Here is a 19,699-nt window from a genome sequence, read left to right on the forward strand (position 1 = left end):
TGAGAGTCAACAGCTTGCATGATAGGCGGCTCACAGGACAACAGCTTCAAGCACAGCTTAACACTGATCGAAGTAAGCAAGTCTCTGTTTCAACTGTGAAGAGAAGACTTTGAGCTGCAGGTTTGACAGGTCGAGTGGCAGTAAGAAAGCCATTGCTAAGATGCAAAATAAGAAAAAGAGGCTTGCCTGGGCCATGAAGCACCGCCAGTGGACTACTGAAGACTGGAAGAAGGTCTTATGGACCGATGAATCAAAATTTGAAATCTTCGGTTCATCACGCAGGGTTTTTGTACGTTGTAGAGTAGGCGAAAGGATGGTTCCTCGGTGTGTGACACCAACTGTCAAACATGGAGGAGGAAGCGTGATGGTCTGGGGCTCTTTTGCTGGATCCAGAGTCGGCGACTTGCACAGAGTGACTGGCACCCGGAACCAAAACTGCTACCACAGCATTTTGCAGTGCCATGCAATACCCTCTGGTATACGCCTAGTTGGTCAGGGGTTCATCCTACAGCAAGATAATGACCCAAAACATACCTCCAGGCTATGTCAGAACTACCTTAGTAGAAAAGAACAAGACGGTAGGCTTCAAATCATGGAATGGCCAGCACAGTCTCCAGACTTAAACCCCATCGAGCTGGTTTGGGATGAACTGGACAGAAGGGTGAAAGCAAAGCAACCTACAAGTGCAACACATTTGTGGGAACTTCTGCAACAGTGTTGGGAAGAACTTTCTGAACAATATTTGATTTCCATTGTAGAAAGAATGCCACGAGTGTGTTCGGCTGTTATATCTGCAAAAGGTGGCTACTTTGATGAGTCAAAAATTTAGATTAAATTTTGTTAAACAAAACGATTCCATGATTTCTTTTTTATCTCCAATTGTTTATTTATTCTATGCTTTAATTTCAGAGTACATTGAGACATTAAACTGCGTAAATTTCAATAAAAACTGGAAAAATTGAGGTGTTCTAAAACTTTTGACCGGTAGTGTGTATTATATATATATATATATATATATATATATATATATATATATATATATATATATATATATATATATATATATATATATTATATATATATATATATATATATATACAAAAATGGATATACAGTACATATTATATGCATACATGGACACGTGTACATGGTACGTTCTTCATTATACACATATATTTTCATGTATATATGTGTGTGCATATGTAAACTTACACACAGATATATACAGATAAATACATGTACAATATAGGTTATTAGATGATTCAGTATCGCCTGCAACTCAAAAAAATGAGTCTACTTAATATTACCGTAAATAAATCACCTGTTGAAAATACCTCCTTTCCCTATTCAGAGAAGATACTGCAGTTACTGTATGTACTGTAACCTTTGTCCTTATGATGTATATAAACCATCTGTATAAAGGCTATCCAATACAACGGTAAACAATACAATGTTCTTAAAGGGTTCAATTAGTCAAATAATCAAAATACAGCACTAGAATTGTCATCATTGCTGCACTTGGCATTAATTTGGAACTGATATTTCATGCCACTAACAAAAGTAATACAAACAAAAGAGTTTCAGGATTGTTACTAAATTTGTGTTCTACTGCATGCAGTTGTTTTTATTATTATGACTTTTTTTTATTTAGGAGTGTCCAATTAATTTTGCCCCGGATTTTCTCCCCAATTTAGAATGTCCAATTATGTTACCCCACCGCTGCAACTCCCCAAACAGGAGATCCTGCGACCAAGCCAATTTCCTCTTTTACACCCAGGAACGCGAGAACGGATGTCAGCGAGCTACAGGCCTCTAGAGGACAAAGGCCAGACCTGCAGGTGTCTGTTTGAGCTCACTGGGTGCCTGGTCAGCAGGGTCCACGGGAGTCAGAGCCAATGTGACGCTCCCTCATGGAATCCCCAGCAAAGAATGCAGCTGTTTTTAATGTGTGGTCTTTTTGCTGGGGTTGTAGATGTTGAGGAGTTCATGGTTTTGCAGTAAAGGGTTTGTGTTCTGTTAGAAACCTATGCTGATAAGTAGGCTGAATTTGAAGGCAAGAGATATTTTTTAAAATCACTAAAATGGAACATGCTAATGAAGGTCAGAGAAAAGATGATGCATCCGTCCTTGACGATGTATTAAAAAAGTGAGGCTTGGAAGTCTGTTTTCCTGTTTTGATGAGTGCAAGTTACACATCTTTCATACTCAGATATGCTTACTATACGGTGTCTAGTGTCCAAAGGTATGGTCACCTTCCAAATAAGACCATACATTAAAATGTATCACTAAAATGAACCAGCAATCATCAGACCGATACTGAATTAGGTACAGGTAAACCTTAATGGTCAACACTGTAGTTAAAAAACAGAAGTAGTGGATTTTTCACTATGCTGGGTTGCAGGATTGAACACATTAAAACTTTTTATCAAGATGGTTAAGATATTTAACTAATGTTCTTTGGGTTTGGGCAATTCCTGTTAATTATTGATTATTTGAAAAGTAAAACGACTCTCAGTTATTTTGAGGCGTTTCAGATTCTCCAAACCCACACGTGCCCACAGGCCACAGAGAAGGTGGCGTTCCTCTACTTGCCCTGGAAGCTGCTGAACTCCATGTCGTCCTTGCGGCGGCGCTGCTGAGCGAAGAGCGAGCTGAAGGGGTAGAGCTTGGCCTTGGCGTGGTAGCGATGGCCGCCAATCTCCACCTCGTACTCTCCGCGGTTGATGAAGTCGGCCGTGACGACAGTGGGTGCGCCCGGATCGGTCTGTGGTGGCTTCACAAAGCCCAGGCACACGTGTCTCTCCAGGGTGTAGCTGTAGGCGCTGCTGCTGGTCACCCCCACCAGCTCCTCATTGCGGTAGATGGGCTCCCCCCACCAGGGCCAGAGGTCCAGCTCTGTGTTGTGGTCCTCCAGCAGGAACATGATGAAGCGGCGCCTCACCCCCACCTGCCGCTGCTGCAGCAGAGCCTCCCTCCCGATGAACTCCGTCCCCTAGGCAGGATTGAGAGGAGGGATTACACAGGGAACCTCAGCTAGAGATGCAACTGGCAAGTTGGGTTGTAATCAGTTATCACAGTATTATCAACGATTTTGTGTGTCTGGATTAATCATTCTGAAAAAAATAACCAATAGCAGTATTAAATTCAGTAACAAAATCGGTTTCTGAGGGCTGAGAGGGTTATGCACTACTGCTACATGTTTTATTGCTCTCTTTCTTTTTAATTAGGCAAAGGGAAAATTCTTGTAATTCATTCTCCCTCCTCTTGTCAGAGTGTTATTACTGTATTTTAAAAAAAGTTAGTATGTAAAAAGTTGAGAGGAAAAAAGACATGTACAGTATAAGAAAAAGAACAACAAAATGTGGGAGAAAGTTGCAATTAATGGGAGTTCTAACAAAATTTAAGATAACTGTGACTCCAGTGATAATGAGGAGGCACTTCTTGATAACTGGAAATGTCATCTTTATCCTGATTCTACCCTCCAAAGGGAACAGGTCATGGTTTAACAGGTCTTATATCTGACTAGCATAACTCTCTCACAATTTCTTATGGTTCAGCTGTTGATCATTTCTCACCCCAGACTTTTCACTTGGACTCAGGTGAAGACATTTTCCTACCATGTTAGTTCATTTGAAAACTCAGAGCTAATTGATGAAGCATTTTCTTTATTTGCTTTGTGATTACACAAACAGTTTTTTTAAAAACAAACATATTGCACCATTTTAACAATAAGAAGAGTTTAAAAATCATGGTTTCTGAATGTTTTACTTTACTTTGCTCTAGATTATATTTCTTACGAAATTAGAAAAATCAGTCATTTAAACGGTACAGTTTTTTGCAGTACGAGTAAAATTGTAAATTTGGCAGCCTTACCAACCAGAACTGTACTGGGGTACTGATTTATTTTCCAAATGGTCCTTCTGTCACACAAGTTAAAATGCAGTTAGTTACCTTAAATACCTTAAACACAATGAACGATAGATGCAGCCAATACAGAATAGCTTTAAATGGCTAGAAGTAAGGACCTATTTGAATCGTGGCATGATCTTCAATTAATTGAGGCTGAGTTACGGACAAGACCTGGAAAATTGCGGAAAAGTAATAATGGGCCCTTATTAATGGCAGTAATTTGGAAAAGCCAGAGTAGACCTATTTGTTTAAGAAAAAAAAATGCTGGAACAATATAAACACTCAAGTTTTATTTAATGCCCAGTAATTTTTTTGGATAACCAGACATTTTGCTGCAACTAAAAAAAAAAAAAAAAGTGATCAGTACAATATAACATTCACAAGACTAAAAGTCTTAAACACAACTGCTGTAAAAATCAAGTCCAGTCATTTTAGCCTTTTACATTTGACGTGTGTTGAATGTTAGTGCAGTACACCCTGCTGCATTGGTCTCCTTCATGCCCTGTCTTTGCTTTGTGAAGACTTGTCCGTACTGAGATACTGCACGCTCGGCATCCACAGAATTAGGCAAGATCGATAGTGATCACTTTGCTGTCTTTGCTAACTCTGGAAAACGCTGTAGAACTGCAGGTGAATCCCCAAACTTTCCAAGATCATTTAACTTACATTCACTTGCAAAAAATTTGTATGGGGCAAGCTGTGTTTTAGCTTCATAGCCAAACATATGGATTGCCTCCAGTGGGAGCGCCTGCTCTGATAACGTATTCACTTGTTTCACATCAAATACCCTAAATGCTTCCATAAATGACAGTCCGGCTGTGTGAACCTTGGTCCTCATCGAGCGGGTCTGGCAACACTCTCTTCAGTGCTGCAGTAGTATTCGTTCAGTTTGTCTGCTGTTTTCTTGACTACTGCTTGTAAAAACACATTCCGCTCTGCATCTTCGCTGTGCTTTTCTTTTGCATTGGAGTCTGCCCACTGTGTAAAATCCATTACAACATTGTACGATTGATGGATAGAAACAGAACACATCTCGAAAGATTTGATGATTTTCATCAATGGTTTGGCATTCCGAGCAATGAACTCTATGTCAAGTGGCAAGTTCATGTCATTTAAAAGTGAGATCAGTCTGTCCATTACTTGCTTATCAGGTGAAATCTCCATTTCACTTTCAATGAACTGCTTCAAACCACGAATACCATCGTGTCACTACTGGTTCTGGACACAGAGGCACTTGGTCAAGACTAAGCTCTTTTTTTCTGCAAAGAAAGCCTTGAAAAGCAGTTTGCGAGCTGGGCAGTGTTTAAACATTTTTTTTCATTGCAGCAGTGAATTTATCGACTTTAGAAAAATGAACCCACCATTGATTGCTAGCCAGACTTACAATATGTGCATTGCAGGTTACATGCACCGAATTAGGAAGTAGCTCCTGTAGAACCTGATTATATGCTCGAGTACAGAATGCTGCATTGTCTGTCACTATCTTGGACACCTTATTAAAGTCTATATCAAAACTGGTCAGGCACTTGATGACAGCTTGTGACACAGTTGAATAATTTACCAGATTAAGAACGGGACTGTCCAAAAGAAATGATTGTAGCTTTTCCGAGCCACTCATTTGGGGTACAGCAACGATATGCAGTACATAATTATCTTCGTCATCTGTTGACTCGTCAAACACAATGCATACAGAATCAGCTTTTTTCACACGCTCTTTCAGCTCCTCTCTGTGTATTTCAAACACTTTGGGTAAGTAATCTTAGCAGAAGGAAGAGCACCTGTGTTTGGGATTTGTTTCTGAATGTACTCCCTTAACACTGGGTTATCCAGTTTCTCCATCGGTATATTTGCACTTGAGAATGCCTCGACAAGTTCAAAATATGCCAATTTTGAGCATCGCGACTCTCGGTACAGCGATTAAACATAGATACGACAGTTGTCTGACGTTTTGCTTTTGATATCAGATCTGTCTCTGCTTTGCGTTTGGCATTATAGTGCCGATCAGAATTTAAATGTACATCAATACTTGACTTACGTGTATGGTCTAACATGACATTGCAGGTTGTACAAAACAACTTTCCACAGTCAGCATGCAATTGATTGGGATACTGTTTTGCACGATCTAAAGCACCAATATTTTTGGCAGTTTTTGAGTCTAGCAGGATTCGCCATTTTGCGTACACACGTGGAATGACTGTACTGTATGTAAACAACCGTTTGTCATATGTTTCGCAAGATCGGATGAGTTTATTCAAGTTTTAATGCGCATGAACAAATACTGCCAAAGCAGGAAATACTGTAATAATGGGGAAAAATGTGTGTCGCAAACCTCAAAATGTATGCAAAATTGTGGACTGTGCAAAGTAAGCTAATTAAAATCAAAACTGCGGTGGAAGCCTAATATTGCGGGATCCGCAATTTCCGCAATATCGCGAATGAAGTAGGGTCTTAGCTATAAGTGACCAATGACATGAAATCCATTCATTTGGACAGTCACTGCACTTCCTGATTTTGGTCAACGCTACAAATAATCCCAGATCCACTGACCTTGTCGAATTTGACCCTGAACTCACGCCCGCACTCCAGGGGAGTGGTGAATGCGTCCAGGTCCTGACCCCAGAAGGCAAAGAACTTCTCGATGCGCAAGCTGCGCAGGGCATAGTAGCCGGAGTTGCGAATCCCATACTTCTGTCCCACAGACATCACCTCATTATAGACGTGCAAGGCATACTGCAAGAGAGAGGGGACACAGGCAGGAGTTAGAGAGAGAGAGAGAGAGAGAGAGAGAGAGAGTACTGCAGCGGTGTAATATGTATTTAAACCTCGGAATCAAACAGGTTTCAAAGTTGACACTTTAACATGTTTGTAACCAATCAGAACACCATTGTAAGAAGTCCTCCATCACAACTTTATAAATTGCAACATGTATTTGCGTATAAGGCTGCGTGTGTACAGTTGTATAGGAGAAAGACTGTGAAGAAATATTGAACACAGTTACTTCGATGTAAACACCAAGACAAACTAACACCTATATTCAGCCTGCATGCTTGACAATGGTTAAACGTTTAGGCAAAATTCTAAATGTTTTCAAAATTATTAACACCCCTACAGTATAGGAGCAGCATGCACAGCTTACACAAAACCATCACATATAGAGCGTTGAAGTGTTGAAGTCTATGTGATGCTAGCCTTGGCAGTCAACATTGTGGAAACACATGTCTCAACCTGTCCTTTACTGGTAGTAAATAATAATAATAATAATAATAATAATAATACCACTGTTCCTGTGTATTAGAAGAAGGGACAATAAGATAAGAACATTTTTTAATTAACACTTTCTATACAAGCAACTCACCTCAATGGGGATGTAGAGCATGAAGCCTGGCTCCCCTGTGTGTGTCATGCTCATCACCCGGATCCCATTGGCGTACCCCACACTCATTTCCTGTGGGAGAAAGAACAGCACACTTGAAGGGTACATACAATTTATTAACACACAGCTGGCAGCGTGGCCCAGTGATGACAGTATGAGGTATGGGAGTCCAGAGCCTCCATTCTACCTTTTGTAGTTAGCGCAATTCTAACAGAAGATAGACTGGTTCTGGCTCTATGACCATTCAATTCTTTCACACAGCTACACAACAATGCAGGACTCATCTGGTGCTGTACAAAGGAAGGTCTACACTACTAGACGTATCATGGAGATCCAATCAAGCACCTCAATCCTACTGTGAACACCCCCGTGCCTCTCTGAAGCAGAGACTGCTGAATGTGGGGTTTTGTGATGTCTGCTGGGGTCTAGGTTGAGACAACCAAACATGTTCCACTTGATACCTGAACTAGATTCAAACCCAGACTTTTACACTGAAAGGCATGAGAAGCTAGGGGATAAGTTTGCTGCACAATCCCTTAGACATCTGCTTATTTGACACCCAAAACAAACATTTGTTAAACAGAATGCCCCCCTAAATGATTACAGTAATGTTGTGCATACCACTGAATACATAAAGGAGAGAAAGCCAAAGTTACATATTCTATACATTTTTTAATATTAGCTAAAAACCACCAGTGAAGAATCCTGACCAAATGCAGTATATCAATGTTTTTTGGACATTACATTTGTGTCCCATCTTAAATTATCAAAAGAGAGAAGATAATTTAAATGTAGAAACACGTACCTTACAGAAGAGTGAGGGGAAGTGGTCAGGGGTCAAGGGTACATAGGAGAGTTCAGAGAGCACATCCATTGCACGGGGGCCAATGACATTCAGCGCTGCACATTGTTGTAAGACAGGGACAGAGTTAAACAGGTAGCTCTTTTCCCAGTCACACATCTTCACATATCCATACATGGTATCTCATTCACTGGCCACATTATTAAGACCTGTCTAGCTGAATATATTTGTCATCGTCCTGGTGTGTTCTCACGATATATCCCAGGTCCCTTGATTACTCTGGAAGAAGGCTGAACGAATGGTTACTTTCAATGTGGTGGTTACGGTTGCCATGGAAGATGCCTGATCATGATTCTCTACCTACTTCACAGCACTAAATGAGTGTATGAACAATTCTTCTGGCCCCATCAACAACACTAAGCTTGTAGCTGGCTGCTCTTTCCATTAGTGTTTCTCATAGTTCCTGTCTAAAGGACGACGCCCCCTGGTGGCCATGCCCTACCTGTGTACTTCCAGGTGACGTCCTCAAGCAGCAGCTGGGAATCACTGGGCATGTGCTGCTTGATCCAGGACCAGCAGTGAACCTGCTGATCGGAGGGAGAGATGATGAAGAACCTGGTCAAGGAGGAGAAGCAGAAACACACATTAGTGACAAGATGAGGACAACTGCAGGATAGACCTAGAAACACTCAAAATGGGAAGAATGTTCTTGTGCTAAATATATGGCAAGGCTGGAGTGAAGCTTTCTTTCCTAAACTACAAGAGTTATACTAGTCCTATATATGTATACAGACAGGTCTGCAGTGTTAAAAAGTAAAAGCATTGGTTATCAATCAATCCTGCTCATTACCGGCTTATACTGGCATTTCAACATTTGCATATTGCATGTTGCCCCGACCACAAATGAGGTGCTCATGTATTTTGTGTAAACAAGAGGTAGGAAAATGCCAACCTGTTCTTGCTGAGCCGCACCACACTGCAGTCGTTCTCGTAGCCGCCGCGATGGTTCAGCATGCCCGTGTGAACGATGTGACCCACTGGCACGTCCAGGTCATTGGCACACAGTCTCTGCAGCAGCTCCAAGGCCTGGTCCCCTGACGACTGTGTGCAGGACAGGGAAGGAGCAGTATCGTTGATACTGGTTCAGTTTCATTTTTACTGGGCAACTTTAGTGATGTAACTTAATTAAGAAAATCAAAGAATACAGCTGTCTACCAGATATAAACTTATTAAGTCATATAACCTCAATATTAGGTCAAAAGTCAAGGTTAGACACATTTAACATGCAGGGTTTATATATCTCTGCAAATCTTAAGTCTGCCTCAGATGGTCTCTAGATGCAGGCCCTCAGCCCTAACCACTCAGTCGTCCCTATTCCAGATCAGTTTTAAAAAAGCGAACCCTGCATTTTGAGAACCTCCGAGACTAACAAGCATTCTCGGAAACACTCTGATTCCCCCCCTGAAACTCACTGTGACAACACAGAATTGACTGTTTAAAGTACACATTTTAAAATGAGGTACTCACGCTGAGCTCAAACTTTGTGAAGGATGACATATCGACGACACACACAGCCTCCTTACAGCACTTCACCTCTGCCCCCACGATATCAAACCAGTCTGGCTTGTAGAAGGTTTTACTCTGATCCAGCGCCAGGAGGTCTGCAGTGGGAGAGAGGAGAGAGGTGAGACAGAGGGCTAGAGACTGGACACACAGCAGAAGAGTCACACGAACACATGCAGACTCTTCAACTATAGCCCTGTTGCCAAGGATATTCACCCCCTTGCAAGGGATGAAAATGTAAATGTTGCAGCCTATGCCAGAAGATGTCACAACTGGATGCTAAATAGAAGGATAATGGACGGTTGATGAATCTTGTAACTAATTCTAGTTTCTAGTACAACTGTGGCTCCTGTGGTACCTGTGTCAGAATTGTCTCTAAATGACTAAAGTAGGATTCAATTTTAACCCTTCTTAGTTTTGTATTACTATTTTATTGTACATCGCCCTGTAGTGATAAAGCATGTACTTATTGTATTGCGAGAGAGGAGCACAGACCCTTGCCAGATGGTACAAAGTACTTGGCCCTCTCAAAGCCATGCTTCTCCATCCAGCGTGCGCCCTGCGTGTCCAGCCGGTCATACAGGGGGGAGGTGCGCAGCTGTCGCCCTGTCTGGAAGTCCCAGCGAGGCACTTTCAGCTCATACAGCAGGGCTGAAGGAGAAACAAATGGGGTTTAGTGTTCAGTAATACTAAAAACAAAATAAAAAAAGTATTTTAACATAGAACACAGAACACTGCCTCCATACCAGTCTCTGGACTTTAACCGCCAGGCCACACTGCTTTCCTCCCAGTCCCTAAGCTCTAACCACTAGGCTGCATTGCCTCCTACCCAGTCTCTAAGCTCTAACCACTAGGCTACATTGCCTCCTACCCAGTCTCTAAGCTCTAACCACTAAGCCCCAATTACCTTCCTCACAGACCCTAAGCTCTTACCCCCAGGCCACACTGCCTTCTTCCCAGCCCCTAAGCTCTAACCACTAGGCTGCATTACCTCCTTCCCAGTCTCTAAGCACTAACCACCAGGCCACACTGCCTTCCTCCCAGTCCCCAAGCTCTAACCACTAGGCCTCACTGCCTCCATCCTGTTCCATGAGCTCTAACCACTAGGCCAAAATGCCTAATTCCCAGTTTCCACCAGTCTAAACTGCCTCCCCCCCCCAGTCCCCGCCAGCCCACACTCACGCATGACCTCCATGACGCGATGGCGCAGGAAGGTGCGGCTGCTCTGTAGGGTGCCGAAGCGCTTCACATCAAGAGGCCACACGTTCTCCGAAGGGTACCCATAGGTCATCCACTCTGCCAGGTACCTGGGGGAGCGTGTAAAAGACTTCAACACAAATACAGGCCTGTGTACCAGGTGTAGTTATTACCATACAGTGCACCAAAAAGACAAGGCCTACCTTAATAAAATTAGCAGTTTAAAGGTCAGTTCTATATTGTTTGATGCAGCTCTCCAAGAAGCAATTATTATGTAAACATGTGAGGTTAAACTGCTGTCTTTGCAAGTGTGAGACAAAATACTGCAATTCATTTAGTCAGACAGATACAACACAGCAACTTTCTATTTGAGCAGTTTAAAATGTATTTGGGCGTTATATTAATGAAATTGATTTAAAATACCTCCAAATCATTAATCAAATCAATAAAGGACAAAGAAATGGAGAAACTAAAAAATCCCCATTTCAGTTCCCTTATTACAAGATGCACAAACAAATATGAACTGGCAGGTATTTTATTCACTATGAAAATACTGCAGTTTTGGGCGTTATACAAAATAAATACATAAATACATACATAAATAAATAAATACATAAAAATAAAAAAGTACAACATTTATTTTTTAAAGGCCATTAAATTAATTTAAACTTGACAGTATTTGATATTATATATAAATATACAACTTACAGAAACTATTTAATATGAGCATAGCTACAATAAAATAAATCCAGCAATGCCAATCAAAACAAAGCAAAATATAAGTAATAAATTGTGCTTGTGTCTTGTTAAAAGTTTCTAATTGTAGACACAGCTTTTAAAATTGTAGTTTAGCAAACCCAGCTAATGTAAATATTAACTCTAGGCAACAGTTTTAACACTAGAACCGCCATGTGGGTCAGTTTGACCCATTTTGCATTTAAAATGTTTATTACTCTTCTGTTGTAAATCGTATGTGTATGTCCGTTTTTGACTTTTCCTAAATATATTAATTAAATATCCAGATGGCGTTTGATAGCCAGAATCTCAAAAATTATAGTTATAAAGTTCTACCTAGAACGGCCACGTGGGTCAACGTGACCCATGCATTAGAATACGTCTTTGTTTTAATATAACGTAAGATATTCTATTTTTTTGTAAATGCAGCAAACAAGACACGCCTCCTCCTCCTAGCACACGTGTTTTTTTATTTTTTTATTTCAAGCCTTTGTTTGTAGACGGACTACGAGACAGAGATTGCTATGATTGTGGATTTGTCACGATGTAAACTCAGTGAAAGTCTAGTTGCTTATTTTTCGTTGTACCTGGGAGACAACAATCCTTCGTTTTGTTCCACAAATGCAACTGGGAAAAGAAGGAAATATTTAATCTTGACGGTTCTGTTCTCACCTCCCACCGCCCCCTGCAAACGACAGCCCTGACGAGTTCATGCCCCCCAGCACAAAGTAGCCGTGCACAGTCTGTGTCTCCCCCATGATGCAGCGCATGTCAGGGGTGAAGGACTCGGGCCAGTTGATGAGCTGGTGGATCTCACAGGAATCCAGAGAAGGCATCCTGCGCAGGAGGGCACTCAGCATGGGCTCTGTGGGAATAAGACACACAGCATTGAATCAGCAAGGCTAGTCGCCAGCTTCTGGAGCCGAACCTGTCCAATGAACTGTAGTCCAATACTAGAAATGGGTGTTTTTAAAAACAGCATCCCCGGTAGCATAATCTAATTCCAATTCCAATTCCAGATCCCTCTTAATCAACTCCAACACATCACTGATCAGAATTGCAATTAGCAGTATTCTGTTAAAATGAGCTTCTCACAGTGGCAGAAAACTACTTCAATTGAAGTCGCTGTTAGTCAATTAAATAGGCTTCAAATGAAAACAGTTGAACAATCAGAACAATTATTATTGCTCTAAAATAAAAATTCCAATTCCTTCAAATTAGAATTGGGAATTGATTTTAAACAGGAACTGGAATTTAAAAACAGGAATTGACCCCAACCCTGGATGTGTACCAAACATTAAGACAACAACTCAGTATATTGTCTCTACACAACACAAACCTAGTCACATGACCTGGCATGGCAGCCATATTAGGTCAGAGTCATGTTCACCAAGACTGACAGTCCAGGCTCCCGAGTGGCGCATCCAGTAAAGGCGCTCCGCGTGGAGTGCAGGATGCGCCCTATAGCCTGGAGATTGCTGGTTCATATCCAGGTTATGTAATTTGCCGACCTTGACCGGGAGTACTCAGGGGGTGGCACACAATTGTCCTCCGGCACTATAGGTCTGATGGCTTTGCTGTGGACCTGCAGTGCAAAAAAAGACGGCTTGGCAGGGTACGTTTCGGAAGACGCGTGTGTCTGCCGCTGTTTCGCAAAGTCACCGCAGGGGTTGCAGCGGTGGACTGAGATCAATACATACAATTGGAGATTCCAAATTGGGGAAAAAAAAAAAAAAGAAGAAAGCCCAAGGTCCTAAGCAATGTTGGTCTGGGGGCAAGATGTTTTTAGCCTGCTGTGGAATTCAGTTAGTCTGGTCAGCTAGGAGGACACAGAGGACAGCCCAGAGCAAAGTGTATGTGTGTGTGTACCAATCTCTTTAACCGCTGCAATGCTCTCCTGTTAAACATCAACCCCCAATGAACAGCTGTGGACATCTGTGTATTCACAACTTTAAACACCCAAGCAGAGGACATATCGGATTGTCGGATTTGTCTAAGAAGTTTCTTTTTGGTACGCCATATATCTGTATAGTTACTATTGCAAATTGGAAGGTTGTGCTGCTGTGGTCAGAGTGAAGTGCAGCATATCAGATCAGTTATTAGAGAGGGCTGTGGTGTGATAGGCTGTAGGTTTCAATAGCTCTGAGGTAAGGATGGGCTGTGGTGTGGAAGGCAGTAGGTTTCAATAGCTCAGAGGTAAGGATGGGCTGTGGTGTGGAAGGCAGTAGGTTTCAATAGCTCAGAGGTAAGGATGGGCTGTGGTGTGGAAGGCTGTAGGTTTCAATAGCTCAGAGGTAAGGATGGGCTGTGGTGTGGAAGGCAGTAGGTTTCAATAGCTCAGCAGTTAGTGGGCTGTGGTGTGGAAGGCAGTGGGTTTCAGTAGCTCAGTTTGCAATATGGGCTGAATTGTGGAAGGTAGTGGGTAGCTCAGTGGTAATGGCACTAGACTGCAGTCAGCAAAAGTAACATAGAAAAATGAGAAAGATAAACTTTAAAACACCAAAGTGGTCCCAGTCTTCCTGCATGCCCTGGATCTCGAGCTGACTCCTGCCCTCTGTGAAGATGGGTTTCGGATTCTTCTCAAAGCCGCCCGACAGCACGCCCCCCTGCCAGGCTCTCACGTAGATCCGACCATCCAGGTCCATCACCACTGCAGGAGACAGAGAAACCAGCTTCAGGTGATCAGCATTTATTAGCCCAACAAGTACCCATAACTCCAACATTTTCACATACAAGAAAACATGTCTGTGTGACATGTAGATGGATGTACAGTACAAGCACCTCTGTTACACATATAATTACAGCCCCTGTGTACCTATATTAATTTAAACTGTATTACTCAGGGCACCATGCAATAAATGTTAATTAAATGTGGTCACGGAGACAAAAATAAATAAATCATGTTCCTTGGTCCATTGCCCAGCTCTAAATCCAATTGAGCATTGCTGTATCAAGTTGAAAAGGAGATACGGTGTTACTGTGTTGAGAAGATGAAACAGATCATTTGAGAAGAGTTGCAAAGCAACTCCCAGACTTGTGCAGGTCAAGATGGAGCTGGGATAAATCCATAGGAGGCAAGATCATGTCTCTGGTCATCCTGCTCACCTGGTGCGTGTGGCTGGAGGGGCTGCTCCAGAGGCTTGGTCAGCAGGTAGAAATGCTCGCAGGCATGCACAGGCACCGATACAGGATCCTCACTGGACAGGCCCAGCTCATACGCCCACTGTCAGTACAACAGAAGGAGATTTTTTTTTTTGCAGTTTTAGTAAGAAGTTACAGAATTAACATTTTAAATTACAGGCTTGCTATGAAGATTGGGAGGAAAAATGTGTTAATAAACCTCTTGCTTATTAATACTTTAAGAAAGCTCCGTTTGACTCTGATTTAGGGAAAGTCCCTTGACAAATCAAAGTATAAGTAAGTACAAGTTACTGTACTTTATTTAATGAAATCTCCAAATGTCAGTATACATACCTGTCCAGCACAATTCACAAAATAATCACAGTCAATTGTTCCGCGGTCCGTTTCCACCCCCGTCACGTGACCTTTCTGGACCATGACGTGATTGACACTTGTGTGTTCATGGATCTGCACTCCTGAAATAAAAGAGCCAGAAGTCACTCAGAAAAGCAGCAAAAAACCAAACAGCAGTGAATTACCAACGCCATTTGGGCATGTAAAATAATGCAATTTGGGAGTCTTTTAAATATATTTGTGTATCTAACCTGTACATACATTTTAAATGATTTGAACAATTTAGATTTGCCGCCATTTACAACAGACCACAGAGACTGATTTTTATTTACTTTTTATTACAAGAGGGAAAATTATCATGTTACTACAAAACTCGTTCATAACTATAAAACACTCAATCATGAGATACTGATTGTACAAAAAAAATCATGATTGCGGCTCATTATTTGTCATTTGCATTGCTCACATGGGCTTACATAGGCCGCAGTGCAGAATAATTACCTGGCCACTAGGCAATTTTGATTTTGCAGCCACAACTGTTTGCACTGTGTCTATACTTAATGTGTAGTAAATGCCCCACACCAATTGGTTCTGCATTCCTAGATAACAGGTAACATTAGGGGGTAAGACGGCTTGCTTACTTAAATCATGTGCATCTGTCTGAAGAGAGTACAATTATCTATCCTCGATTCAAAGATTTTTAGGAAGCAAGGGGTTCGAGGTGGGATAAAAAAAGGCAAGAAATGGCCGACCAAAGCACCACAAGCCAGCAGGGGTGTACAAGTGGAGCCTCAGTGTAGATTAGTATTAAGGATGAACCAGAAAACACTAAATATAATCTTGAAATGTATAAATACCACTCACCGTTCTTTGCTGCAGCCACCACCAGGGCGTGGTTAACATCAGGAGGACAGACCACAGCATCCCCTGGCACATGGACCGCCCCCACCAAATCATGAATATTAACCAGTGGGTGGAGTTCTGCCACCTGCTTTGGGGTGATGACATCACAGGGGATCCCCAAAACCCTGCAGGCAACAAAACAGAGTGTATGGCTTTACATACTCTGGAGGGGCCATTCCACAATGCTCTGGATATAATCAAAATGAAAGCCACAGAGTAACCACATCTATTTTTATTGCTCATGAAAGGCAAGGGACAACGACACTAGCTACAATTAGTTCTCATGACAGCTTCCCCTCACAGGTCTGCAAGGAAATATGTCTCCATCTTGACCTGAACACACCTCAACATTCAGTCCTGGCCTTTGACTCGGGTGGAAGTACATTTGTCCTGCCGCAACACAGATGGCTGGTTTCACAGACCCTGATTAGCATTAATCTTGGACTACCTTACCGAAGGTAACATTAGGTAGACCAAGAGTCATGCTAACCAGGGTCTGCGAAACCAGCAGTAGAAGTTTGATGAGAAGCACTATTCCTGCCCAAGTTAACTTCCTGTGCAATAAAGTACTAAGTACTATACGCCCTAACAGTTTATCAGCACTAATGCAAAATGGCTACAGGAAAGCGAACGCGAGTTGTGCTTACAAGTGAAAGTTTTTTAGTTTTTTGTGTAAACCTATGCATTTTGCTACTGTGTAAATTACCCGACACTAATGTAAGTGCATACAGCACTGTGGCAGGGAAGGAGCCATGCGCATGAAGAGGATTTTTTGTGTAACTGTATATTGTAAATGTTGTGTATTTATTGTAATTAATGAATGAAGTGCCAGATGCTTCTGGGAGAGCCTCCCTGCTGTGTGTGACTACCAGGTGTGGAATCTAACCAGGTGTGTTCCAGCGGGGCAATAAAAAGGTTCAATTTATTCACCTCAGGGCTGCTGCAAAACCAAAGTCAACTGGGCTAAAGAAGCTGAAATTCGCCAGTGCGCGTGTGTGTATGTGCGTGTGAGAGAGAGAGAGAGAGAGAGAGAGAGAGAGAGAGAGAGAGAGAGAGAACCAGGGTTGGATGTCGAAGAGTGAGTAAGCAAGTCGAAACTGCCGACAGCTGGGCGAGTAGCCAGAGTTTGTTTATTATTGAACAGAGAAGATTAGTTCAGAGATTGTAGATCCCACCAAAGGTTTCGTACATTGTGTAGTATGTACTCTGTGCGCAACCATTGCTGGTAGTGACACGTGAGCTGCATAGGTGCATAATAAGCCTAAGTGCGAGGCTCAGGGGGGTCCTATTACCTGCTGCACACAAAACAAAGTGTTTCTTCTCAAACGCATTAGCGTTGTGGCACGATAAATGAGCTTGACCCAAAAGCTTGTTTAAGATAACCATTTTTGACACAGAAACAATCCAGTCAGTTTCACGGGAGCTGTCACATTACTGAGAACAGACATACAAGACTAAAGAGAGCAATGAAAGCCAGAGCTGCACTCACTTGAGACGGGAGGCGAGGCGCTTTAGCGAGATGAACCGATCCTGATTCTGGGCGAGGCAGAGGGAGCCTGTCTTCACATACCCTGCAAGGCAACAGGAGGTATCACACACCATGGGAATCTAATATTGGGCAATATATACTGCTTACTCTGTACTGCTTTTCTGACTGTCACCCTAAGTTTGAGCAAGAAGACATTGTTTTCTAATTAAAAATATTTTAGTTAAATATTTTGTTAATAATTAATTGATTACACAACCACTTTTTTGATCAATTGTTTGTGCTGATAGCAGAATTTTAGTCTCAGTGATCACTTTCCCAGACGCTGCTTTAAAGGCTGAAAGACTTACCTGTCTTCACACCGGTTTCCTGTTCCAGTTGTTGATAGAGTGTGTTGGAATAGTCAGCCATCTTACTCTCAATTGGGATGTGCTTAGCTGTGCTCACAATACCAGCGCACAGCCGAGTCGTCCCTGCGCCAAGCCTGACACACAGAAAGAGACATGCAGTTATTTCCACGCGAAATAAGTCTTATTTTATTAAAAACAAGTCTTCAATATTACAGCCTTGTCAATGTCATGGTCATCAATACACAGTATTACCATAAACAAAACCAAAATACTTTTACACAATTTTATAGTGTTTGTTTAACATGGGAAATGTAGCTTTTTGCTGCACAAGGCCAAAAAACCAGTCCATTGCAGCAGACTCTCGTGAAGCCAATGCTATTCCCCCTACCTTCCCTGCTCCAGCAGCACCACGTCCTTCCAGCCCAGCTTGGCGAGATGATAGGCTACAGAGGAACCCACAATGCCCCCTCCACAGATCACCACTCGGGCCTGGCTGGGCAGTGGGGTGGGTTGGGGTTCCCCTGCAGAGGCCAGGCCGCGTCGCCCCAGCAACGAACCCCACCGATGCACATCAAACAGGAGCCTGGGAAACATGGCAGGGGCCAGAGCCTTCGAGCTTCGAACACAGCCTCGCATCACAGTGCCTGCTGAGGGAGAAGGGGCAAAGTTAGGGCACAGGGACCCACAAACTACAAAGAACCATGGTCTGTAGTTTCTATACAAGAATCTCATACTAATCATTTCAAGATTGGGGCTGGACTGAAAATTGATAGCCAGCACACACTATTGTGTGGAAGGGCAGTCCCTGAGTAATGGGTTATGGTGTATTGCAGAACATGTATTCTTTAATACTGTATAGAAGCGCTAGTAAAAGACAGCCAATCAGGTAGCAGGTGCTTGGTTGGCAGGTGCTTCCCTAGTGACTGCACAAATTACTGAGGCATCTCAAGCAACCGTTTCAAACAGGGTGGTCACTCTGAATAGCACACTGGTGCAGTAGTGTGTCCGATGTCCACTGAATAAACCCTGAACAAATGTTAAGCAGTTAAAGTCAAACCAAGCAAAACTTCAGATGTCTATGGTCTTATTTTTACCATTCTATGCCACCACAATTTTATTATGTATCCTGTGCTCAGTTCTGTTCTAGAAATCAGAAATGTATTCATCATTGGTATGTAAAATAAAACTGATAGCCAAACAAAGCCTTTACAATACCCCACAAACACTATTATAATTAGAGCAATACTAGTATTCGCAAATATGTTATTACAAATTGCATTATTATCCTTACTCACGTTATGTTGTTTTCAAAACAAATTGTAACTCCGCCTAATTTATCAGCGAGTTCCCAGATGTAAAGCCAGGATTCCCTTCGCCTGCGCTATACCCCTCCTCCTCCCCTTTTTTATGTATTTGTTCCCCAACTCGTCCTCCTCAACTCAACCCTGGATCGTCCTTTTCAAAATCGGGCCCGGCCTCCTCGTTTGTTACGGACCTATTTAGCCGTAACACTTCCCTTTTGACTCCCAAGGGCTCAGTTCTTCGGCAGCTCGTCTGTCCTGTGTGCCCTTAGACACTAGTACAACTCTACTATACAACCTTAGCTGTTATCGATCAGAAATCCACCTGTTCACCCTCGCTGGTCCATAATGACACCCAGGGAGCCATCTGGTACCATCCCGAAAAAGGCATTTGAATTTAAAGTTAGCTTCTTTAACTGTAGATCAGCTACGACCTAAACCCGGATAAATCCCCGATCTCAGAGTACCGTCCATAAGCGAAGAGCGCTCCGTCAGTCGGCTTACTGCGATATCAGTTCGACGCGTGCCAAAAAAATGATTCAACACTCCCACCCTAAACGTAGAGGGGGCAATGGACTACAACCCTGCGTACGCACGTAAGGCATC

General features: G+C 42.4%; 1 protein-coding gene across 8 annotated transcripts; it reads right to left on the reverse strand.

Moving 5' to 3' along the window:
* Positions 1 to 1,088: 1,088 nt before the first annotated feature.
* Positions 1,089 to 19,680, reverse strand: LOC117424571 (pyruvate dehydrogenase phosphatase regulatory subunit, mitochondrial-like). Of its 8 annotated transcripts, none has more exons than XM_058992593.1 (18): positions 19,419 to 19,680; positions 18,181 to 18,436; positions 17,793 to 17,926; positions 17,446 to 17,527; positions 15,918 to 16,081; positions 15,054 to 15,175; positions 14,685 to 14,802; positions 14,080 to 14,229; positions 12,252 to 12,444; positions 10,830 to 10,954; positions 10,143 to 10,298; positions 9,612 to 9,745; positions 9,037 to 9,185; positions 8,587 to 8,699; positions 8,088 to 8,182; positions 7,265 to 7,354; positions 6,457 to 6,639; positions 1,089 to 2,992 (listed from the first exon to the last, which is right to left on the reverse strand). In XM_058992593.1, exons 2-18 carry the CDS (start codon positions 18,426 to 18,428, stop codon positions 2,585 to 2,587), a joined length of 2,664 nt encoding a protein of 887 aa, XP_058848576.1. In that variant the 5' UTR covers positions 18,429 to 18,436; positions 19,419 to 19,680; the 3' UTR covers positions 1,089 to 2,584. The 8 variants fall into 8 exon arrangements, with proteins under 8 accessions (XP_058848576.1, XP_033896924.1, XP_033896923.1 ...); XM_034041033.3 differs by having other exon boundaries at positions 18,181 to 18,439; XM_034041032.3 differs by having other exon boundaries at positions 19,288 to 19,680.
* Positions 19,681 to 19,699: the final 19 nt, after the last annotated feature.

The sequence above is a fragment of the Acipenser ruthenus genome, chromosome 19 (assembly GCF_902713425.1).
Source record: "Acipenser ruthenus chromosome 19, fAciRut3.2 maternal haplotype, whole genome shotgun sequence".
NCBI classification, from domain to species: Eukaryota; Metazoa; Chordata; class Actinopteri; order Acipenseriformes; family Acipenseridae; genus Acipenser; species Acipenser ruthenus.